The 26,426-nt window shown below is 42.7% G+C and overlaps 1 protein-coding gene across 1 annotated transcript in view; it reads left to right on the top strand.

The window, feature by feature from the left end:
* Positions 1–26,426, top strand: part of LOC137325527 (procollagen galactosyltransferase 2-like) — a 262,241-nt gene that overhangs the window by 211,667 nt on the left and 24,148 nt on the right. Inside the window, exon 6 of the mRNA XM_067990730.1 lies at positions 15,182–15,301. Within this exon, the coding sequence (XP_067846831.1) occupies positions 15,182–15,301 (120 nt within the window). The remainder of the gene's footprint in view (positions 1–15,181; positions 15,302–26,426) is intronic.

Genomic DNA, 26,426 nt, shown 5'->3' with positions numbered 1-26,426 from the left:
GGTGGCGAGAGGCAGTTATGGAAAGGCTAGGAGAAGTCGTCAAAAGCTTGGTTGAAAAGTTATGTTTTGAGGAAATTATTTTAAACATCGAATTACACAGAAATTACAACACAGAAACAGGCCATTCGGTCCAACCAGTCTGTATTGGAGTTTATCCTCCACACAAGCAGTAGTCCTAATCCCATAAGCCTGCCCTGTTCCCATATCCCTTTTATCTCCCTTTTCCTTCAACCACCATTCCAACCTGTTCTGAAATGTTGACGTGGCCTCTGTTCAGTCTGGTAATACATTCCTATACAACCCTCTGTGTAAAAAAAAGCTTCTCCTACTCTCTATCCTAAGTTTCCCAAATGTAATCTTGTATCTATGCTCCCTCGTTCTAGACCCCTCTATCACTAAAAACAGTCTGTTTCTATCTACTCTGTCCTGTCCCTTCTGAATTTTAAACACTTCTATCAAATCACCCCATTACCTCCTCTGTATTAATGAAAACAGCCACAGGTGGTGAGCAAGGTAGAGAGGCAGAGGGGTTTATGGAGGGAGTGCCAGAGTGTAGGACTGAGGGGGGGTTGAAAGCACTGTCATTAATGGTGGGACAAAGGGAGGGAGGGATGCATAAAAGCTCAGAGCTGGCTGACTGAAGGGTGCAGGACGGGACTTAAGTGGTCGTAGCGATAGAGTGAGGCAAGGCTGTGGAGGGATTTGAAGATGAGGATTTTAAATTCAATATATTGGGGACATGGAGCCAATGTAAATCAGCAAGGACAGGGTGTGGGCGGCTGAGATTTGAACAAGTTAGAGTTTATGGAGGATATTTGGAAATTGGAATCTGGAGATGACAAAAGCTTGGATAAGGGTTTCAGTGATGGGGCTGAGGTGAGGCGAAGGCAGACATTGTTGTCGAGGTGGAACTAACTCAGTTCGGGGTCAAGGTCTTGTATGGTCTGGTTCAGCCTGGGCAAGTGGCCAGAGAGGAGTTAGAATCAGTGGCAAGGGAGTGGAGTTTATGGTGAGGCCGAAAATGATGGTTCGCTTGGGGGAAGTTTTGAGTCACCCATGACTTGATGTTGGACAGGCAGTCTGACAGTATGAAAATGGTTGTGGATTCAAGGGAAGTGGAGGAGAGGTAGAGCTGGATATCATCAGCTTACATGTATGCAGATGATGGTGCTGAGGGAAAGCTTGTGGAGAAGGAGGTAGGGGGGGTCAATCCTTGGGGGACTCCAGAGGTGACTGTGTGGGAGCAGGAAGGGAAGTCATTGCTGGAGATGCAGTGGTTGGTTTGGATAAGCAGGACCGGAACCATGAGAGGGCAGCCCCACTGAACTGGGCAACGGGGTAAGAAGCAATGGCATGGTCAGCTTATTAAAAGTTGCAGCAAGGTTAAGGAAGACAAAGAGTGATGACTCATCACAATCGCAGTGGATGCCCTTCATGAGCTTTGACAGGGTGGACTCAGTGCTGTGAACTTGGCAGAAGCCAGACCGAAGGGATTCGAGTGTGCAGTTTTGGGAGAGATGGCGACACACTTGAGGAGTTTAGAACGGAAAAGAAGGTTAGAGACGGAGTGGTACTTGGAGAGGCTGGATGGGTTGAGGTTGGGGTTTTTTTGAGGAGGGGGTGAAATGTTCTGAAAGGGAGAGGTGATGGTGCCGGAACAAGGGGAGCAGTTAACAAGGTGGGCTAGCATGGGGGTCAGGAGGAATAACCAGGAGTTGAGTGCGGAGGGGATCAGGAGCTAGGGACAGAGCAGGGGGAGGTTGTGGCAGAGTTTTTCAATTATCTCAATTTATCCAAATATATTTCAAATTCTAGGCACTGTTTGATTCTCAAGTAACGATGGATTCAAGAACAGCAGTATGTATTCCACTGGGATGCATAGACCGGGGTCCAGGGGCGATGGGCTCTTGCAGTGTCTATGGCATTTGCCAGTGGGTTGAGGATAAATTTTCTCATCCACAGAACTTCTCAGGTATCAGACTACTTTCTTTTCCCATGACGCACATGAAGAGTGCAGCCATACTTAATTCTGAATTGATATTTTTGCAGTTAAATTTCTCCTAAATTCATGCTCAGAACGCTACGTCAGGCACCAATCAAAATGGGACATAAAACCTGCCTGCTCCTCGCCCTGTATTACAACTCTCCGAGGCAGCCACGTGCGAGCGAGGTGTGTTGATTGCCCCCAGCCCCCCGCCTATTAGTTTTCTTCTTCACTTCTGAAGATGAACTACCACTCTCGGAATCAGTGCCTTCCATTGCCTCATGGGCAGTTAGGCCCTTAGGGCCAGGGAGGGAGGAAATCAGCTCGGGTTCCCACCCGGATTGCTATCCAGCGACCCCTGCTAGAAAGTGTGTGTGTGTTGGGAGGGCGGGGGGGGAGGTGGTGTCGGTGTCGGGTGAGGACAAGATCAGGCTTGGACAGCACTGCCTTCAGTGGTCAAAGAGCCTGTCCTTGCTCACACGCGGAGAGTGACCGTGAGGTACTGAAGGACCACTGGCCAGCCGTAGAAACATCTGCCAGTGAAAGTAAGGAGAAAATGTGTGGTGGGGGGGGAAGTGCAGGGGAAGGACTAATCCACACAGCAAGTTTTATGTTTGCTTCAAATTCCTAGTACGATGTGTGAACAAGTTCCCCTTGTGTCAGGATGGCCAACACTTGTATCACCCCTTGGTGTTCTCGACATCAATTCAACCCTCAAGGCAGTTCAACGCTCGTACGCACTTTTATTGTTAGCTTCACAAACACGCATATCACAGACCTCTGTCTCTGCTCCCTGCAGCAAATAAGGTGATGTAATAATACACCAATATCCCTGCTTTTGTTTGACTGCACATATTAGTTCCACATTACGTCATTATTGATTCCGTTCCTCCAAACCTAACTACATTTTAAAATTCCTTATTGGACCATACACTGCACTGTGAATATTAAGCAGCTTTTCTCAGAATTTGCTGTTCATGGTATCCTGGTAGGTACAGCACAGGAGGAGGTGATTCGGCCCATCGTGCCTGTGCCGGCTCTTTGAACGAGCTATCCAATTAGTCCCATTCCTCTGCTCTTTCCCCATAGTCCTGTAAATCTTTTCCCTTCAAGTATTTATCCAATTCCCTTTTGAAAGTTACTATTGAATCTGCTTCCACCACCCTTTCAGGCAGTGTATTCCAGATCATTACAACTTGCTGCCTAAAAAAATGTTTCCTTGTGTCGCCTCTGGCTCTTTTGCCGATCACCTTAAATCTGTGTCCTCTGGTTACCGACCCTTCTGCCACTGGAAACAGTTTCTACTTATTTATTCTAACAAAACCGTTCATGATTTTGAACACCTCTATCAAATCTCCCCTTAACCTTCTCTGTTCTACGGAGAACAACCCCAGCTTCTCCAGTCTCTCCACATAACTGAAGTCCCTCCTCCCTGGTACCATTCTAGTAAATCTCTTCTGCACCCTACTAAGGCCTTGACATCCCTCCTAAAGTGTGGTGCCCAAAATGTTCTAGCATGATTTGATAAATCATTATTAGTTGTCAGGTCAAGTCCCCATCATTCCTTCAAAGAATAGACCCTAGAAGAGCAATCTGGTAATCCAATACCAGCAGTCGAGAATTGGACTTCCATCTGGAAGATCCAAGGTTGAGTCCTTGACCAATAGTCACTGTCAGTGATCTTCAATTGGTCCCCTTTGGTTAATTCTCTGCATAGCCACTAGAGGGAGACTTCATTGCAGCAGAGTGCTCCATTTGGAAAGAGAAGGACATAGCTTGTCTGACTGACTGTGGCCATTAGCAATTCGGCAACCAGTTGTCCTTCCTCCAGTACAGGAAATGTGTCTGGCAATAGAAAGGATGGAGGCTGTTCAAAGAGCCCCTGAAATTTCTATGATTTGTTTTTATCAGGCCACTCATTCTTTCAAAAGAACGTGCCTTAAATGACTTGACAGAACACAGAAATAACGCATATTCTTCTAGAGCTGGTCAGTTCTGCAATTCGACCAGGGACAAACCGATTAGTTGGGCTTGCACTCACATAGATATTGCAGAGAATCGTAGCGAAGTTATTGACAGACCAGTGACACATAACCAACGTGCAGACTTTGTGCTTTAGAGCTTTTGTCCCACAAGAATCGGAAGTGATAAAGTTTCTAATTGAACCTTATTGCGAAATTCCTATTTGAAAAACCCACCTTTTGAAGTAGTTTTGTTTGGTCCAAGAAGCTCATACCTAAACACTCCCTCCTGCCCCTGAAAATACCCGGCCTATGTCACTGATGGATGGTAACAGCAAGGATTAAAAACTGACCAAATGAAGGCAAATAATAGAGCGAAGGGATAGACTAACGTTTCTCACTGACTTCTGATGTTGTTAGCACACTGCTGTCCATTGTTGAAACATTGATCCCTGACGCTTGCATGATCAAAATTATTCCAAGTTCTACTCTATGCATCCAGTAAATTGAGCCAGTAAGCAGTGTGAAGTTCCAGTTAGGTAGTAATAGTCTGATCCCAATTGCATCATCTCCGCCAACATTTATGTTATATGCAATGATCTTTAAACAAATTTGGTTATACGCACTGACAGTAATAATTCAGTGCCCTTTTACAAACCTGCATTTAAACTCCGACTCCTGCAGCTGAGCGATAAACGAAGGCGGTAATATGGACTGTGTATCAGGTTTTACATTGAGGAACTTAGTTGTGTTTTTCTGCCTCTGACAATAGGTGAAAAGTGAAAGTTCAGGGGTGTTTACTCCAGTACAATATATACGTCTGAATTTATATTAAAATTTCTATTTTTCTTCCTGTTTGATGATGGTCGTTCCAAAATATACTTTTTAAACTAAAAGCAAAGACTGTGCAGCCACTAGATGATGCTGCTGCACTTACTTTTGATACAGAGTCGAGGCATTTCGGAACATAGGAATTGCTAGATGAAAAAAGACCAAGGTCCATCTAGTTCACCTTCTACCATCCTGGGAGTCGCATGATTCAATGATAATGGAGTTGTTGACCACTCATAGAATGTACAGCACAGAAACAGGCCATTCAGCCCAACAGGTCTATGCCGGTGTTTATGCTCCTCACGAGCCTCCTCCCACCCTTCTTCATCGAACCCCATCAACATATCCTTCTATTCCTTTCTCCCTCGTGTGCTTATCTAGCTTCCCCTTCAATGCATCTATGCTATTTCCCTTAACTACCCCTTGTGGTAGCGAATTCCACATTCTAACCACTCTCTGGGCAAAGAAGTTTCCCCTGAATTCCCTACTGGATTTATTAGTGACTATCTTATATTTACGGACCCTAGTTTTGGTCTCCCCCGCGAGTGGAAACATCTTCTCTATGTTTATCCTAGCAAACCCTTTCATAATCTTAAAGACCTTTATCAGGTCACCTCTCAATCTTCTCCTTTCTAGAGAAAAGAGTGTTAATCATATCCACGTGATTTATATCAATTAGTGTTTATTCAGATGGTGGGTATCAATTGGGGACTCTCTTGTATGCATTTATAGGAGGGAGCTTATCTAGGGGGTGCATGATGTATAGAGAAGGGAAGGGAGTCTCTGAGAATACAGGCTTGAAAGCAGCTGAAGACTAGTCTTTAGTATTCTATCCTTCACCACCTGGCTATCCAAGGTAACAGAGAATGGTTGCCTAAAGGTGGAGGTTGGAAACTATGATTTTTTTTCTCCATAAAACTTGAACACCTAGTGGCCATTGTGGAAAATGGCAGAAAGCAAGTTTAAATCATTGAGGTACGATTTCCCTCCAATGTTCTTGGAGTTTGAACCGTATGACCAGTGGAAGAATGTGGTTGATATGTGGACACTGATTACTACTTTATCAAAGAGAAAACAAGGCATGGCCTTGGAGTTGTCGCTTCCTGAACGAAGTAAAGTCAGAAGTACGGTATTTTCTGAGATGGATGCCCATCTTTTGGATAATGATGAAGGTTTTACCTTTCTAATAGAATTTCTGGATCAAATCTACAAGAAAGATTACCTGTTAAGTGCCTATGAGGCCTGGTCAGCATTTGATAGATTTTGGAAAATGGATGGTCATTCAATGGAAGAGCATATCATGGACTTTAATTGTACAAAAGGTTGACAAAATTCAAATTGGGAATCCCTGGATCAGTACTAGTGTTTAAATTACTAGATTGTGCTAAGGTGTCACATATGGACAGGCATCTGGTCCTAACTGGCATCCAGTTTTTGGAAAAGGAGACTCTGTTGGATCAAATGTCTGCTGCCTTAAAAAAAAATCCTGGGGGAACAGTCGTTCCTTTCAGCCTTCATGGAACAAATGGGGCCTTCTGCTGTGACACAAAGAATGGAAAATTCGATGGTTACCAGGTTTCGAAATGTTCCGGACACTAAACGCAGGAGCCAGTCCAGGTTTCAAAATTTTCAAGAGACTGGACGCAGGTGTCAATATGGCGGAAGGATTAAAGAGAGCCAGATTGGTGATGAAAGCAGGTACAGCAAATCCAGTTATATCAACAGAAGACAAAATTGAGACAGTAATAATGGACAAATGAATTCCAAGGAAAAATCAGTGGATGCTTTAGATGTGACTCTAAGTATCATTATGTGGCAAATTGCCCAAAGTGAAGACGCAGGGTCTTTGAAATGATGCATGAAGAAACTAGTTCTGAGGAACAGGATGAAGATAATGATGAATATGAGCAGATTATTCTGGTCACAAGGAGTTTTAATCTTGTGATGAATGTATTGGTCGCAGATTCCTTTAATTGTGCGGTGTTTAAATAGTGCATGTACTTCAACTGTATGCGGGGTAGTTTGGTTAAAATGTTATCTTGATTCACTAAGTAGTGAGGATCGAAGCAAGATTAAGGAATATACATGTTTTAGGTTTTGAGATGGCAACACCGTGAGGTCACTCGAGAGTGGTAATTCCATGTAAGATAGCTGGAGTGAGCCATTTTATAAGTATGGATGATCTCTCTCGTGAGATACCAATGCTTTTGGGTAAATCTTTCATGAAAAAGGCAAAAATGAAACTTGGCATGGAACACGATGATGCAATCACTTTTGGGAAATCAGTTGATCTGCAGTTTACCCAGTCAGGGCATTATTGTATCCCCTTAATAAAACCCAATGTTTCTCATCAGTTTAGGCAAGTATTAATGGCATCAGGTGATAGGGATAAGAGAGGAAAAAAAGCAAATTGTCTTAAAATTACATAGACAATTTTCCCACCCTACTTGTCAACGTTTAAAACACCTGCTAAAAGATGCAGGTGTAGTTGATGAGTATATGAGGCTAATAGAAGAGATTAGTGAGCACTGTGAAATCTGTAAGAAGTGTAGATGAACGCCCCCACATCCTATTCTAACTGTTTCATTAGCACGTGACTTTAACAAAGTAGCTGCCATGGATCTAAAGATATAAGACAAAGACAGAAATGTTTTCATCTTAAATTTTATTGATCTGGCTATGAGATTTTGTATTTCTCCACTCATATATAGCAAGGAGAAGAAGGTAATTTTATCTAGAATAATGAAAAAATGGATAGGGACTGGGCTTGGGGCCCCAGCAAAATTTTTGATCGATTACGGAGGTGAATTCGCTAACATGGAGTTCAGAGATATGTGAGAATATGAATGTAATTATCATGAATACAGCAGCTGAGAGCCCTTTTAGCAATGGTCTTTGTGAAAGCAATCATGCTGTGATTGATAGCATGGTGCATAAAATTTTGGCTGATCGAACAGAGTGTAAATTCTCTTCAGATGGTTGGAGGATATAATCCTTACCAACTAGTGTATGGGCGCAATCCCAAATTACCTTCTGTTCTTTGTGTTCATCCTCCTGCTCTCACAGGTACTACAATTAGTGCCGTTTTTTTCTGAGCATTTAAATGCCATGCATGCAGGGAGACAGGCTTTTATCAAGGCTGAGGTATCAGAGAAAATTCATAGAGCACTGAGGCATCGTATTAGACCATCTGAGACAGAGTTCAATTCAGGAGATTTGGTATACTATAAAAGAGAGGGTCATAGGGAATGGAAAGGCCCTGGTAAGGTAATAGGTCATGATGGTAAGACAGTAATTGTCCAACACGGCAATCAAACTGTTAAGATTCATTCCTCACAATTAATTGGAATTAATTATAAAATCTCAAACTCTGAGCAGTTGATGGAAGTAAACAAGGCACCTTGTGCCTCAGATTTTCATGATTTTTTTTTGATGAGGTTCCTGAGGCACAGACTGAGGTAGATCAAGGGCTGGTCAGTGGTAATGTCAGTGATCAAGAAAAACATGACAGAGCTATCACACCCACAGAACAATTACCCAAAGAGGGTACACGGGTGACATATGTTCCAGAAGGGACTAATGAATGGAGGGATGCAACAATGTTAGGATGTGCAAGCAAAGCTAATGGTAGGTTTAAATTTTGGTTGAATGTTCAGGATGATGGCCATGAAGCGAGGTCCATGGACTGGCAGAGTGGGGTAAAAGAGTGGGGAGTACAAAAGCGGAGTACAAGTGGTGACAGGGAGTCCGGAAGTGAATCTCGCGTCAGAAAACGATCGCGAACTAGTGATAAAAGAGGGAGATCTCGCAGCAGTTGTCCCTACAGACATAGAAGTGGAAGTAGAAGATGTAGCTTGACTAGTCAGACAATGAAACAAAGGCCATAGAACAGAACTAGAATCAAAAGTCCCCATGATCGTAAAGTTTTGGTGGCTGCCAATAAACTTGAGGATAAGCGAGTAAGAGAGACAAAACAAAGGGAGTTAGATAGTTGGAAAGAATTTGGAGTTATTCTGAGGTAACAGAAGTCAACCAGCTTTGTCATCTAGATAGATTTGTACTGAAAAAGTCCTTGCAGATGAGATTTATAAGGCCAAAGTCAGGTTGGTAGCTCGGGGTTTTGAAGAAAAACTGGGTGATACAGATATTCGAGTGGACTCCCTCCAACCAGGTTTCTGCCCCTGCCACAATAATGAAACGGCCCTTATCAAAGTCACAAATGACATCCTATGTGACTGTGACGATGGTAAACCATCTCTCCTCGTCCTTCTCAACCTGTCTGCAGCCTTTGACACGGTTGACCACACCATCCTCCTCCAACCCCTCTCCTCCACAAACCACCTGGGTGGGACTGTGCTCGCCTGGTTCCATTCTTATCTATCCAGTTGTAGCCAGAGAATCGCCTGCAATGACTTCACTTTCCGCTCCCGCACCGTTACCTCTGGAGTCCCCCAAGGATCTATCCTTGGCCTCTTCCTATTTCTCATCTACATGCTGCCCCTCGGTGACATCATCTGAAAACACAATCAGATTCTACATGTACGCTGACGACACCCAGCTCTACCTCACAATCACCTCCGTCAATTGTCACATTGCTTGTCCAGGATGAGCAAAAATTTCCTCCAGCTAAATATTGGGAAGACCAAAGCCATTGTCTTTGGTCCCTGCCTCAAACTCCGTTCCCGAGCCACCGACTCCATCCCTCTCCCTGGTCACTGTCTGAGGCTGAACCAGACTGTTCGCAACCTTGGTGTCCTATTTGACCCTGAGATGAGCTTCCAACCGCATATCCGCTCCATCACCAAGATCACCTAATTCCACCTCCATAACATTTCACATCTACGCCCCTCCCTCGGCTCATCTGTTAAAACCCTCATCCATGCCATTGTTACCTCTAGACTCGACTATTCCAATGCTCTCCTGGCCTCCTATCATCCACCCTCCATAAACTTGAGCTCATCCAAAACTCTGCTGCCCATATCCTAACTTGCACCAAGTCCCGTTCTCCCATCACCCCTGTGCTCGCTGACCTACATTGGCTCCCGGTCCGGGAACGCCTCGATTTTAAAATTCTCAACCTTGCTTTCAAATCCCTCCATAGCCTCGCCTCTCCCTATCTCTGTCACCTCCTCCAGCTCTACAACTCTCCGAGATCTCTGCGCTCCTCCAATTCTAACCTCTTGCACATCCCCGATTTTAATTGCTCCATCATTGGTGGCCGTGCCTTCAGCTGCCTAGGCCCTAAGTTCTAGAATTCCCTCCCTAAACCTCTCCTCCTCTCTCTCCTCCTTTAAGACGCTCCTTAAAACCTACCTCTCTGACCGAACTTTTGGTCATTTGTCCTAATACCTCCTTGTGTCGCTCGGAGTGAAATTTTGTTTGATGACACTCCTGTGAAGCACCTTGGGACGTTTTATGACATTAAAGGCTCTATATAAATGAAAGTTGATGTTGATTCTCCCGCTGCTGGAAAGGCAATCTTAAAAATCTTTTTGGCTCTTTTGGCAACATATTCATGGGAGTGAAGGTCAATTGACGTAAAAGCTGTATTTCTGCAGGGCGATACTTTTCAGAGAAGTGTATCTGAAACTGCCTAAAGAGGCAGCAGATACGGAAGGAAAACTATGGAAACTAAACAAATGCGTCTATGGCCTGAATGATGCTTCCAGGGCATGGTATTTTTCAGTGAGATCTGTTTTGCTGAAAATAGGTTGTGTTCAACTAAAATCAGATCCCACAATGTTTTATTGGTACCATAACGGAAAATTTTCAGGCATCTTCATGATGCATGTTGATGATTTCTTATGGGGTGGTACTGCGGAATTTTAGAAATTTGCCATTAATAAGATTAGAGTAAACTTTAAAATTGTGAGTCAGGCCTGTGGGGCTTTTAAATATATTGGTTTAGATATTAAGCAGAGTGGGTCTGGTTATAACTTTAAATCGACAGTCCTGTTTAGAGTGTTACTCCCATCCTGGTTAATCTTACAAGGTCATCACAGAAAGGTGATGTTATATCTAAAGGAGAGAGCAATTACAAAGCTTGATTGGTAGTTGAACTGGTTGTGCACTCAGACTAGACCACATGCTAGTTTTGATGTGTTGGGGTTAAGTATTCAATGAAACACCCCATAGTAGAGAACGTTTTACGGGCAAATAAAACATTATGAAAATTAAGTATAGATAAACGTGTATTTAAGTTCCCAAAGAAAATGAAGCTAGTTCTCTTTAGTGATGCTTCACTTGCTAATCTTCTTGATGGGTATTCTCGTGCAGTTGGTTTCATAGTATTTCTTATGGGTGAGAATGGGAAATGCTGCCCTTTAGCTTGGGAAGCTAAGAAAAGACAAAGGTTTGTTAGAAGTACTCTGGCTGTTGAAAGATTCGCTCTTGCAGACGCAGTGGATATGGGATTCTATTTGGCAAATATCTTGAGTGACATCCTGTACAATGAGAGTACTAAAGATAGTATACCCATTGAATGTTATGTAGACAATCGTTTATTGTGGGATAATGTACACTCTACGAAAAATGAGCGAGAAAAGATTACGGATTGACCTTGCTGTCTTGAAACAAATCCTGGAGAGAAAGGAAATCTCAAATTAAATGGGTGGATTCAAGCCATCAACTGAAAGATTGTTTTACTAAAAGAAGTACAAGTTTGAAGAAATTAAGGGTCCTGGAGAAGGGTTGCCTCACAATGTAATGCTTTGAATAGTAGAAGTTTTACAGAGTATGGAAGTTTTTAATTTTTGAAATTTAGTTTGTATTGTGTGTGTGTATATATAAAGTTTAATTTTTTTATTTTATTTAAAGAGAAGGGAACCTGTTGTAACCATGTGATTTATATCAATTAGGGTTAATTGTATCCAAGTGGTGGGTATCAACTGGGGACGCTCTCCTATCCATTTATAGGAGGGAGCTTTTCTAGGGAATGAGTGATGTGTAAGGGGGATCTGAGAATAAAGGCTTGGAAGCAACTGAAGACTAGGCTGTATTATTCTATCCTTCACCATCTGGATATTCTTCTTACCAAAATGAACCACCTCACAGCAATCAATCTCTAACAATTAGTCTCCAACAGACCCAGCTTGAGGTGAGGAAAACCCCAGCAGTGGAAAGCTTCAATCATTCTGGTTGCTTGCTTCTGTATCCTTTCACCAGCTGCAATATCCTTTTTGTTCGGTGGCGACCAGAACTGTGCACAGTATTCCAAGTGCGGTCGCACCAATGATTTGCAAAGTGGCAGGATTACCTCACTATTTTGGCTCAATATTGACCTTTTTAATACATCCCAACATCTGATTTGCTTTATTCGCTCAAAACCCTCTATAATGTTTAAAAAAAAACCTCTAGTATACAGAGTGGGGCGTGCTGCTTTACACACAGCTACTTTTTTCTAAAAATAGCAAACAAGGAAAATACACCTCTTTTCTGGACAATCTAACAGGCAGAAAATCTATACAGCCACTGACTTGTACAAGTAAAGAAACTGAACATGTTGGAAATACACAACAGCTCATTTGGCATCTTTAGAGAGAAAAGATGAGTTAACATTTCATTTCGAGTTTCATTTCATATTCCTTTCATCGGAACTGAAAACTAAAAGATAGGTAAGCATTTTAGTATGGTTCGGGGGGGAAAAAAAACAAGAGGGTAAAGGGAGGGGGAGAAACAATAGACAGTGCAATCACAGTGAGGGAGTCACAGTCCCTGAATGCTGGTGCCAGATATGTATTCCTCCTCGAGCATCCCTGCTCCAACACAACATTCCCATTCTATGCAACTTCAGTCTCAGGCTGTTATGTTAAAGGGACTGTATTTGCACGTTGGGGTGTTTAATGGGCAGCCTTACATTCTGGAATGTGCAGGAATTGTCTGTGATCAGACCCGTCATGCTTGCCCCAAGAGATCCAAAAATGGGTCTTCCTGCAGCTGGTCTTCAAGTCACAGCTGTTCCATCTGGCGTGCAGCCAGCTGTTTGAGGCTTGCACTTGGGGGACCCAGTGCTACTATCGCAGGTCTCGCACACAATAGCAGTGCTTATTGACGCAGATGCTCCAGCTGTTTCAGGTCAATCACTTCTCCAGTGTTGTTTTCTTTTACATTTTACTTTGCTTGAGTTACTGTTTTAAATATCCTTCTGAACCACTGTAAAAACACTGCTGACATAACGTTTTTATCTTACAAGATGTCTAGATTTCCCTTGTCGTTTTTATCAGCCAACAGAAAAGATATCTTACTCCTTTAAAGCCGGACTAGTTTCTAAAGGTGAAGGGGCACCGTTTCACAATATTTAAACACACTTCTTCCTAATCTTGCTTTTTAAAAAATTGAATCATAGACCATTATCCTGTATTCAAAGTCTAAACACAATTTCAAATACAAAAATCTGGACAAATTGCCTTTGGGCCTATCAGAAGTTTGCACTTGTTAATTTCTTGATTGTATAATGGAAGGGATCATGTGATTGATTCCTGTATAGAAACCCGTTTAGAGGAGGCGATGGTGGTCCAAGTCCATTCCAATTTTTGCAACTGATCCTGTTTTAATCAGCTTTGAAGAGATAATGAGAAATTGGTATGCGTGTGCCTGCTTGAATAGAAAAACAATGGGAAATCTACCAGTGCTCTTCTATAAGGCCACACAGTTTTAGTTGGTTGAAATTCAGCAGAATACCCTGAACACACTTGGGGGGGGTCCCTAAACCTTGGCCCTTCCAGCCTTCGCCTCAACTCTAGTTTTAGGTAAATGGGCCATGTCCCTATGAAAGAAAGAACTTGCATTTATAGAGCTGCTTTCATGACCTCAGGACATCCCAAAGCTCTTTACAGCCCATGAAATACTTTTGAAGTGTAGTCATTGTTGTAATGTAGGAAATGCAGCAGCCAATTTGTGCACAGCAAGATCCCACAAACAGCAATGAGTTAATGACCAGATAATCTTTTATCGTGACGTTGGTTGAGGCAGATCACTGGAGAGAACTCCTCTGCTCTTCTTCGTATCGTGTTGGAGCTTTTGCTTCCACCTGAGAGGGCAGATGGGGCCTCGGTATAAAGTCTCAGCCAAAAGACGGCACCTCCGATAGGGCAGTGCTCCCTCAGTACTGTGCTGTAGTATCAACCTAGATTTAATGCAAGTGGGGCTAGTGTACATTCTGTATCGGACAAACAAACTCCCACATGTGTGAATTTCTCTGACTTGATCTGGAGACCCTTATGCATTGTGTTGGGTTCCTGTGTATCTTAGACACCCATGGTGGAGACAAGTGGGTGGCACAACAAGCGAGGCACCAGCCTTCCATCTCTGGGACATGACGTCCAGCCCAAACTGATGGATTGAAAGTCTGTCTGCTGACTATGTGAAATGATTTCGGGCAGTCTTAGTGCCGTTCCTAGTGGGCATAGGTCTGCAACATCACTCGTAATTCAGCACTAATTGCCAAAGTCAGTCAGACAGGCCTAAGAATGGTTGGTGTGGGAGATAGAAGTGCCATGCTGGTGTAGTCTGGTGCTCTTTTTGGGTTGAGTCTGGAGCTAGAGCACATTGTTGGGGCAGACTGCAGGGAGCTTTGCTGTGCATCTAGCTGTGCTGTACCTGACCTGGGAGTGCTTGATACTTTCCCTGGGTGCTTGAGAGGGAGAGTATTCCCCTCCCCAGCACTGGCATCCCTCACTTTGATCAGCAAAGAGGAAAAAAATTAAATAAGAAAAGAACAGGAATTGTTACACCAGTACTATTGAAAACTTTTTTTTTCACAAAGTGTTTGCTGATCTGCTACTTTTCTGAAAAGTATCAGTTAAAACTCTGACTCAGTGAGGAGCAAACTAATATCAGGCTGACATATGAATGGACTTATCTGTAATTATATAGCAACAATATGTTTATTGTACTAGAGGGGTAATATGTCTTGTAAATATGGATATTCCTATCTTTATGAAATCAGGTCACTAGTTCAGATTCTATTCGAGGGACACCTTGATTGTGCCTCAATCTACCAGTTAAATTCTACAAAGGGCATATGGATAGGCCCACTGCTCAGTAGCAGCAACTCTTTGACCACTGCTGCCATTAGGCACCACTTCCTTTGAGCACGAAGTGCGACATCAGTAAATTTGCTTCCATGTTGTCTTAGTTACGAAGGCATCAGTGCACATGGGCGTATTTCGCCATTCCTTCATCGTCATTGGGGCAATATCCAGGAATTCCCTACCCAGCGCCGCCACCACCTGCAGTGGTTCAAGGAGAAGCCTATCACCCGCCGGTAACTCGGCAACTAGGGATGGACAATAAACATGGCCTTGCCTTTGTCGCCCACATCCTGGGAACAAATTTTTTTTTTTTTTTAAATTGTGCTTCTAACGGAACTAATGCTGAATCATTTTGTTTCTCTGTTTTGTTTTAGAGATCCAGATGCACATATGCAACAGAGAGCACTATGGCTACCTCCCAGTGCCCCTAAAGGCCCAGCAGCCATTGCAAGAGGATATCGAAAGCTTTGTCCACGTTCTGATTGAAAGAATGAGTAAGTTTACTGACCAGCAGAAACAAACTCTATATCTGCCACGGGACATTTTCAATCCAATACTGTTTAAATCATCCAAGCACTGAGTTTTGTGGAACCTTTCTGAAAAAAACTTCGCAAAAACACAGGCGAGAAGTAAGATGCTTGATTGTTATTAGAGAAATAGTTAGACTGCCAGGTTATTTCTTCACCTACCCTCCTCATTCATTGAATTAAACAGTTAAGAAAGTGATGAACTGTTTTTATATCAGGGTTGTAAACTGGTTCAGTAAGGATAAGTGGTTCACTAAATGAAAAACCCAGATTTTTTTTCCTTCCAGCTTCCTTTTGTTCCAAATCTCGTTCAAAGTTCCCACCATCATAGTAACAAGTATTTAGCATCTGGGCCTGGAACTACAGGATCAGAGAAAGGTGTCTACATTTCTATATCGTGTATTTGAAGGGCTGGTTTCTGCTTTGACCTGTCAAGATGTTCAAGGGTATTTTGCCTCACTGCCTTGAGTTAGCCTCAGCTACTTTGTGGGTTTCAATAAAACTGGGCTCAAGTCACCATTTTACATTAGCATTCTTGTGTAATGAGATGTTTATTTCTGATGCCAAACCTTGATGTTTCGATTCGCGGCAGAAGTGCTGTGGATTGCTATGCCTGCATTAACTGGTTCTACTGGGATTGATGGCTATGGTTATTTGGTACCAAGTAGATGCTAGTAACTCTTTTGTTACATGGTCTCTTTAGACTAACAGCACATTCACAATCCACAGGTTTAGCGCTGGCGCAAAGATGAAACCGTTTTGCACCGACACTAACCTTGGAGTGTAGATCGGGGGTTAAGTGAACTCCATTGGAGTTAAACATCCTTTGCCAAGAGGTGTCAAGTAAGGTCCTCACTCAGATTCAGGCTGCAGTTACCCTATAAGTGCCTGCGTGAATCAAAACTGCAGCACATGAACCACTATAGTTGTAATGTAAATGCACCTTTTAAAGGAGAATATATGTGGGAATCTAAAGTACTCCCCACCCCCCCCCCCCGCCCCCCCACGAAGCATGTAAACACATTTGTTTATACCTCCTTGGTGCTGTGGGCAGGACAGTAATTGACTGAATCTATCCTCCAAAATGATCTTGGAGCAATTGGGGGATTTAACAGTAGAGAGGGAAGTGCAGCGATGCCTGGCATGGTCCAGCCACATTTGGCAGTGGATGGCAACGGGCGTGCATTAAGTGCACTCCGTCTACAGCCCTCTTGCTTAAGGGTGCAAAGGTGGGAGCTGTACTGAGGTCAAAATGGGGGTTGGGAGATGCTGCGTGACCTGATGGGAGTGAGGGAACTTTCTTGCTGAAATGTGTCGCCCCTGTGCTACAGGCTTCAGAGAAAAAATTGCGGATTAGTAAAGTTGGAAATGTTAAAAATATTAGCACCTGGAACCCAAATGTGCAAATAAGTAAAAGTAGTAAACAGTCTTCACTCAGCCCCATCCAGCTGTCTTCATATCATTGTGAGTTCGTGAAACTACAGGAAGACTGTCCAGAGCCACCATTAGAAATTAGAGGGTGCTGCAGCAGTGCTGTGCCACAACAAGAGATCGTGAACCTTGGCCTAGGGTTTGTGCAGTAGATAGTTCCATCCTCATGAAAGATGTTTCATGGGGATGGGAACCTCGGCTTAGCCACACAGTAAGAAAATGAGGAACAGGATATTGTGGACAAACACACCTGCATTAACCCTCAGGGATACAATGTTCTGTGTCGGTATTGTATTTCTCATTTTCTAGACAGATAGAATTGAAAAGCAGAAGCTATGTTAAACTTGTATAGAAGCTTGGTTAGACCACACTAGAGTACCATGCATAGTTCTGGTCTCCATTTTACAAAAAGTATATAGAAGCACTGGAGAAGGTGCAAAAAAAAATTTACAAGAGTGATACCAGAACTGAAAGGGAACAACTATCAGGAAAGGCTGAACAGGCTGGGGCTCTTTTCTCTAGAGAAGAGAAGGCTGAAGGGTGATCCGATAAAGGTCTTTAAAATTATGAAGGGGTTCAATAGGATAGATATGAGAAGACGTTTCCACTTGTGGGGAGAACAAAACTATGAGCAATCAATATAATCAAAAACAAAATACTGCAGATGCTGGAAATCTGAAATAGAAACAGAAAATGCTGGAGAAGCTCAGCAAGTCAGGCAGCATCTGTGGAGAAAGAAAGAGTTAATGTTTCAGGTCAAAGACCTTTTGTCAGAAGATGTGTTTGGTGGTGGAATCGTGCTGGAGGTAGCAGAAATGGCGGAGAATGGTATGTTGAATCATCTTCCACCCCACCAGCCTCCACATTCAATGTATCATCCTCCGCCATTTCCACCACCTCCAACGCGATGCCACCACCAAACAATCTTCCCCTCCACTCCCCTTTCAGCATTCCGAAGGGACCGTTCCCTCCGCAACACCCTAGTCCAATCTTCCATTACTCCCAACACCCGCTCTCCTCCCCACGGCACCTTCCCGTGCGAGCGCAGAAGATGCAACACCTGCCCCTTCACCTCCTCCCTTCCCACCGTCCAGAACCACAAACACTCCTTCCAGGTGAAATAGTGATTTACTTGTACTTCTTTCAGTTTAGTATACTGTATTCGCTGCTCATGATGCGGTCTCTTCTACAATGGGGAGCCCAAACGCAGATTGGGTGATCGCTTTGCTGAACACCTCCGCTATGTCCACAAGCGTGACCCAGACCTGCCGGTCGCTTCCCATTTTAATTCCCCGTCCCACTCCCACTCTGACCTCTCTGTCCTCGGCCTCTTACACAATTCCAATTAAGCTCGAGGAACAGCACCTTGTCTTTCGTTTAGGCACTTTACATCCTTCCGGACTCAACATTGATTTTAATAACTTCAGATCATAACCATGCTCCCATTTTTTCGGTCATTTAGTGCTGGTAATGGTTCTGCTGCTGCCATTTACAGCTACTCCTGACCAATCTTTTATTTCTTGACCTGTCCCATTACTAACTTTTTTGCCTTGCACCATCATTCCTTTTGTCATTTAATCACTCTGGCCCTCCACCCTATCAGAATCCTTCCCTTTTTTGTTCTTTCCTCCCCTCCACTCCCCCCGCCCCCTGCCCTTTTCCTGGCTCTGTATTCACTTAAAAACTTTAACTCTTTTAACATCGTTCAGTTCTGACGAAAGATCTTCGATCTGAAATGTTAACTCTGTTTCTTTCTCCACAGATGCTACCTCACTTGCTGAGCTTCTCCAGCTGTTTCTATCTAGGCCATAAATCTAAGATAGTCACTAATAAATCCAATAACGACTTCAGGAGAAACTTCTTTCCTCAGAGCGGTGAGAATGTGGGATTCGCTCCCATATGGAGTAGTTGAGGCGATTAGCATTTAAGGGGAAGCTGGATAAGAACATGAGGGAGAAAGGAATAGAAGGATATGTTGATAAGATGAGATGAAGTAAGATGGGAGGAGGCTCATGTGGAGCATCAACACAGGCATAGACCAGTTGGACCGTATGGCCTGTTTCTGTGCTGTATAATTCTATATATTCCTTCAAGGCTTAAACCCAAATGTAGATTTAGGAACATAGGATCAGGAGAAGGCCATTCAGCCCCTCGAGTCTGCTGCATCATTCAGTTAGATCATGGCTGATCCATACCTTAACTTCATTTACCTGCCTTAGCTCCATTGCCCTTGATACCCTTACCTAACAAAAATCTACCGATTTCCATAATGAAAGCTCCAATTGTTCCGGCTAATTTAAAGTAATACTCTTTTCATTGATATATCAAATAACTTGTATTTATATAGTACCTTTCACATAATGAAGCAACCCAGTATGTTGAATAACAATTTAAGTTGCAACTTTTGTTCCAAGTTATTGCTTAGTATTTTTTCTTATGAAGGTTGAATTGTAATTTCTAAGGGTCTATTCACACTACAGCTATGGTATTGGTGCTAAGCTGTCTGGCTTCACACCAATGTTGCACTTATGGTATAAATGTAGCCTGGATCTGAATGCATGGCACATGACAGTGAAAGTTAGTATCATAGCCTGACATGTGAAGCAAAGAAGTGAAGAGTTGGGGAGAGGTAGATCAGGATCTGTGAAAACAACACGACTGTTTTTTCAATACCTGTTTTAGAGATTTTACAGCAACCCAATTGCCCCACCCACAAGTACTATTTACGGTTGTAGAAAAATATGGACACTTTTGAACGATTGCTCACAAAAGCTAAAACCACTTTCCACCAATGGAAAACTTTGTAATCTAACTAGCCTAGTAGACTGTAATTTAAGTTCAAGATGACAGATGTAATCAGGAAAAATAATGGCCCAGATTTTGCTGGAACGGAGCGTTCCATGGCATGCCCCGTTTGTTAGATTTATTTTTTTAACTTCACCCTTCAGCTCGAAACATGTTTGCGGAAGGTCAGTGGTCTATCTGGGACCTTGGTGAACGATGGGGCCAACAGTCTATTTCCTTAATCAATGAGATTTAAGGATAGAGAAAGAAACAGAGGAACGACTGAGAACGAAAGAGGGTGAATTAGAGTCAAATCAGATACAGAAAGAGAGGGGAAAAAAGATTGGATAGAGAGAGAGAGAAAAGAGACAATGGAAAAGTAAGAAAGAAATTTTAAAATTGCTGGGTTATTTACACACTAATAACAGCAGCGTGCGAATTAAACTCAGCGTTATTTTCTCAGCAAATTCTGGGCCGATATTGTAACGTGAAAGCTAAACATATTTATCCCTTTGATGTACAAAAAGCACCTTTAAAGTCATTCAATAGTAGTTTTTTTTAATAAAAAGAACACTAGCCGATGTAGATTTGACTTTTAAGTTTGTACGAGGCTTTATTCTAGCTGGATAAAGCTGGAAAATGTTGACTGTTTGACATGCCCAGGTGTCCAGTTGACTCCGAGTTCATTAACGTTAGGCGGGGAGCAGTAATAATGACAGATGGGTCTGTTCACATGCCGATACGACACTGAAGAGAATCATGGTCCATAAAATTCGGTGAACTGATAGAGGAGCTGTGGGCAAAACAGCTGTAAATTCATGAAGTCCCAACACTGACATCCCTTCAGGCATCTTGACCTTTTCCAGTGATGAGAGAAACAGAAAGTGAGCAGTGGGCTTCACTTGTATGGGCTGGACTTTAAAGAAAGAAAATGAGCACAGTTCATCTGCAGTTTACTTCAGCGCTACTCTACCAGTGAAGATTATGCTGCTCTGCGATCATTTTTACAACACGAGGACACGTGAATCATTCGGTGAGTTCCCATTTGATGCACGTCGCAGGAGAGTGACTTTGAGGGCGATTTTAACGTGGCGTAATTAGGGCATTAGCAGCCTCGTTAAAGAGGTTCTTGGACTGTTCTTACAAGGAGGGTTACAGCCAATTCCATATCTAACCTCAACCAGTTGCCCATATATGCGGACTTCCAGCAATGGTCACTATGTATAGCAAGCCTGAACCTTGCCAGTTTTTCCATGCTGTAGCTTGTGGGGGGCTGTGGCCAATTGTAGCACCCACAATGGCTGAGGCTGGTTAACTTAGTAGGAAACATGGATAAAACCCAGGGACTTCTTGATCTGTGTGGCTCAGTGCCACCTGATACCTTTTACTCACTGAGCTACTGAGGACAAGATTGCGGCTTATCAACTTTCCGATTTATTGAAGAACCCGTGACACTTTGCTGTTCGCTTGGCCCGTTATGAATCCCTGAAGGAATTTGCTCAGGGCTGGAAATCGAGACAAAGATTTAGCAATTAACATACTTTTTATCTCTGCCTCATAGACTGCAAAGAAATAATTCAAAATGTAGCAAACTCATAATGTAACACTAGAGAAGCTGAGATTTCACATTTATAGCGGCATTTAGCACATCTTAGTAATTACTGCTGATTAATGAGGTAGCAGTTGAAGTGCTAAATGTGCATTTGTGATCATGCTTTCACACCATGCGTGGATTTGGAGCCTCTTTTTCTTTTTCATGCCAACTTTCTCTGCTCCCCTCCGACCTTGAAGGCATTGATACCTTGCGTGAGTATGGTTCCTTGGGTTTCCCTCTGGTTCCTTGGGTTTCCCTCTGGTATCTTGTTCAAGTGGCCATTATTCTTGCATGAGCCTTGACAATGAGTTTTGATACACTATTTGAACCTGGGCTATGCGGAAACACATTCAACCACCGTTGGGGGGGGCGTTACAGCCATTAAAGCAATAATTGGCAATAAAGTACCATGTCATACTTTTGGTAATAAGTTGGGTCTTCCTCTTTGTCATGTATTGATCCGGACACTAGACAGGAAACTGGGAATGTTTCTGTGGAGCAAGGACCACGCTGGCATTGTAAGGATCAAGGAGCTTTCCTGCAAGTAAAAGTAATTGTTTATAATGCATGCGTGCCTGCATGCAGCAAGATCTGGACAACATTCAGGCTTGGGCTCATAAGTGGCAAGTAACATTCATGCCAGGCAATGACCATCTCCAACGAGAGAGTCTAACCACCTCCCCTTGACATTCAACGGCATTACCATTGCCGAATTCCCCCACCATCAACATCCTGGGGGTCACCATTGATCAGAAACTAACTGGACCAGCCACATAAATACTGTGGCTACAAGAGCAGGTCAGAGGCTGGGTATTCTGCAGCAAGTGACTCACCTCCTGACTCCTCAAAGCCTTTCTACCATCGACAAGGCACAAGTCAGGAGTGTGATGGAATACTCTCCACTTGCCTGGCTGAGTGCAGCTCCAACAACACTCAAGAAGCTCAACACCATCCAGGACAAAGCAGTCCGGTTGATTGGCACCCCATCCATCACCCTAAACATTCACTCCCTTCACCACCGACACACTGTGGCTTCAGTGTGTACCATCCACAGGATGCACTTCAGCAACTCGCCAAGGCTTCTTCGACAGCACCTCCCAAACCCGCGACCTCTACCATCTAGAAGGACAAGGGCAGCAGGCACATGAGAACAACACCACCTGCACGTTCCCCTCCAAGTCACACACCATCCCGACTTGGGAATATATCGCCGTTCCTTCATCGTCGCTGGGTCAAAATCCTGGAACTCCCTTCCTAACAGCACCTTCACCACATGGACTGCAGCGGTTCAAGAAGGCAGCTCACCACCACCTTCTCAAGGGCAATTAGGGATGGGCAATAAATGCTGGCCTCGCCAACGACGCCCACATCCCATGAACTAATTTTAAATAAAAAAATTATAACGACAAACATGACATCCCCAGTTCACTTGAAGCTTTCCCTTATCGGTCGGCACCGCAGGACATTAACAGCTTCATTGTGCCAAATTTTCATTTCAAAATTTACCCATGTAAAGTTTTAAATTGAATAGGCCACCTATTATTGATTAATGATGTCCTCCTTCATTGGGTGGAGGTGGGGGGAGGCTTGTAGCTGTCCTAGTGACAGTGGGCTCAATGTTATCCCCATTGACATGAACAAAACTAACACTATTGAGCTCCTTCGGACTGGATCTACCACGTGGCATTAGAAGGTTGTAGAAAACCTACTCAGAGACCTACTCACACCCATCAGAAAGAGCCAAGGTGCAGTCTACTTCTGATCATTTGAATTTGCTTTTTTTTGTGCTAAAAGAACAATAATTTGAATTAACCAAAGTGAGAATTTAGTGAATTACGTAGAATTTACAGCAGAGAACCAGGCCATTCAGCCCAACTGGTCTGTGTCTGTGCTTATGTTCCACACGAACCTCCTCCCACCCTACTTCATCTAACCCATCTGCATATCCTCTATTCCTTTCTCCCTCATGTACTTATCTGGCTTCCCCTTAAAGGCATCTATGCTTTTCACTCAACTACTCCATGTTATAATATGTTCCACATTCTAACCACTCACTGGGTAAAGAGGTTTCTCCTGAATTCTTTATTGGATTTATTAGTGTCTATCTTATATTTATGGCCCCTAGTTTTGGACTCCCCCTTAAGTGGAAACAAGTGGAATTATCAGATAATTTAAATTAAGCAACTTTGAATTAAGAATGTAGACGGTAATCGGTCAACCATATGGAGGTGAAACAGCTGATTACTTTTGTTTAAAGCACTTCTACCTGTACTCCTGCTCTGGCAGATGTCATTCACTCCCTTTCTCAGGGACGTGCTGCAGGATTTCCAGATAAGTTACAAAGACTATTTCAACAAATTGTCCCTAAATTAAGCAGAAATATTTTTACTGGTCTCAGCCACATAATGTTGAGAGAATTGTCCCACAAGCATGGAAAGCATACATGCCAACCTAATAAACATGGATATTCTGTAGAATTTCTTCAAAGAAGCTTCCACGACCCCCAAAAAGTTGACAGCACAAAAAAAACAGCATACAACTGGAAAGTATCTCTGAGTCAGAGCTGTGATCAAGGCCACCATTTCAAGGCAACTGTATGGGCCAGAATTTGCTGAAAAAATAACAGTGTGTGAACAACGCATGCCACTATTAATGTGCAAATCAGCCAGCAACTTGTGGCGAGGAAGAGATATTCCGTGAATTGCAAATCGTCACAATTTGTTGGCCCATTTGTGCCGCTCTGCCATTGGCTTTGAGAAAACGGCATCTCACCCTTGACCTCCCCATGAGTTTCATGTAGTTGCTGCATTTACACATTAATTTGCACATAAACTCGCCACAGAAAGTTAATCTAGTAATTACCAGTGTAAGTACACTGATAACGACATGGTAATTGATAATGATTGCCAATCAACCTTTCTGGCTCAGAAAGTGAACAATTAAAAGTGTGGAATCTCATTCCTTCCAGTAGTGAATTGTAGTTGGAGAATTTTAAAATGTCAATTTTAATTTTTTTTTCTTACTTTTCCGTTCTATCTCTTTTTTCTCTCACTCTTAATCCAATCTTTCCCTCAGTTTATTTCTCTTTCTGTTTCTGGTTTGACTCTAAGCTCGCACTCCCAGCAACTTACAGGTAAAACAATTTTTGAGCTGAAGGGTGAGGGAAGAAGTCTAACTAACCGGGCACACCGTGAGATGTCCTGCTCCAGCAAACTCTGGCCCAATAAATTAAATTCCTTTTAATTCCATTGGATTTCAATGGTCTCCCGAATGACACGTGAAAATAAGTAGTTATAATGGGAGTGCAGTGGTCCATGAACTTTTTGGAGGGGGTCTGGAGTTGGGAGGGGGGTATCTCCCTGAAAATGTTGATTTTTTTTTTGACAATTTGTTTTGGTACATTTTCCAGCCCCCTCGTCATCTTTTTAACATGTTTCTGCGTGGTCTTATTTTTTAGGCCAGTGTGCCCCTCCCCCTTTCACCCTGCAGGATGGTGACCTAATGTAAAGGGTAGACAGAGAACACAGCAAGGCCTCACCCACAGAGAATGAACGAATGACTTGGTTTGGGTGGTGAGGGTTGAGGGAGGATTGCTGATCTGAAATCAGCTGATTTTCCGAGAATCAGCGCGAACAGGGGCCTGTGACATGTGAAGTGGAAAGAAAAAACACTATTAAAAATAAAGGAGCAGAAGGAAAAATTCCCCCAGTAGAGATTAGGTCTATATTGATAAGGACACCACAGCGACCTCAGATCAACACTCCAAAAGAAAATGCCATGGAAGTCTGTGTACCATCAACAGGACACAAAAGATTGATCCTAAAGATTGCTTGCAAAAGGAAAAATGCCAGCTGTGGTAGGGATAACTGAAACATGGCTGCATAAGGAACAGGACTGGAGTTAAATATTGCAGGATATAATGTATTTAGAAAGGATAGGAAAGGAAGAAGGTGGTGGTAGGGGGTTAGCTATAATGGTAATAGAAAAAAGGGACATAAGTAACATTTAAGATAGAAACAGAATCCATATGGATTGAGACAAAGGATAAGAAGGGATCAATCATATTAATAGGCATATTCTACAGACCACCTAATGGTGGAAGGGAAGTGGAGGATGAAATATGAAGACAAATCTATGAAATGAGTAAAAAACATCAAATAATAATAATGGGAGATTTCAACTACCCCCAAATAAACTGGCAAGAAGAGGTAGGGAAAGGAGAAAAGGGAATGGAGTTTTTACAGCGTGTACAGGACTCCTTTCTTACCCAGTATGTGAAAAGCCCAACTAGAGAGGAATCACTGCTGGATCTGGTATTGGAAAATGAACCAGAACTGATAAGAGAAGTTAGCACTGGGGAACATCTAGGCAATAGCGATCACAACATAATAAGGTTTATAATAATGATTGAGAAAGACATAAGTAAGACAAAGACCAAAGTAATAGAATGGAAAAAAGCTACTTTTTAGGGGATGAGAATGGAACTAAGGAAGGTAAACTGGAAAAAAATGACAGACAAAAATGTGAGTAATATTTACAGCAGTGAGTAATATTTAAAACAGTGATCAATAGAGTTCAGGAGAAATATATCCCACTATAAAACAAGAACAAACTCGCCAATAATGAAGCACCAAGGATGAATAATGAGATAAGGGTAAAATTGAAACTAAAGGTAAAGTCTAAGTATATAGACAATAAAGGAGTGGATGATAAAGGGAATACAAAGAGGTTAGGAAAGAAGTCAAAAAAACGATTGAGAAAGCAAAGAGGAACTACAAGCTTAAATTATCAAGGAATATAAAAAGGAATAGTAAAGCATTCTACAGACACATAAATAACAAAAGAAAAATCAAAATAGGGATAGGGCCACTAAGGGATGCACAAGATAAACTCACAGGTAACGACAGCGAAATGGCAGAACTACTGAATAGTTACTTTGCCTCAGTATTTACCAGGGAGACTAATAAAGTGGGCAGGACATTAGAAGAAGAGATCGAAAACGATATTAAAACATTCAAGATAGAAAGGGGGGAGATAATTGATAAACTAATCAAACTAAGGGAGGATAAGATCCCTGGTTCGGATGGATTGCATCCGCGAATATTAAAAAAAGTTAGGGAGGCGATAGCAGAGGCGCTATTACATACATAGAAAAATTCACTAGAAAAGAGAGAAGTGCCAGAGAACTGATGGACAGCTAATGTTATTCTTATATTTAAAAAGGGAAATAGAACAAGTCCTGGGAACTATAGACCAGTTAGATTAACGTTGATGGCAGGAAAG

This window comes from Heptranchias perlo, chromosome 9, assembly GCF_035084215.1.
Source record: "Heptranchias perlo isolate sHepPer1 chromosome 9, sHepPer1.hap1, whole genome shotgun sequence".
In the NCBI taxonomy this organism is placed as follows: Eukaryota; Metazoa; Chordata; class Chondrichthyes; order Hexanchiformes; family Hexanchidae; genus Heptranchias; species Heptranchias perlo.
The sequence above is the reverse complement of the archived record's forward strand: the minus strand, read 5'-3'. Positions and strand labels throughout refer to the sequence as shown.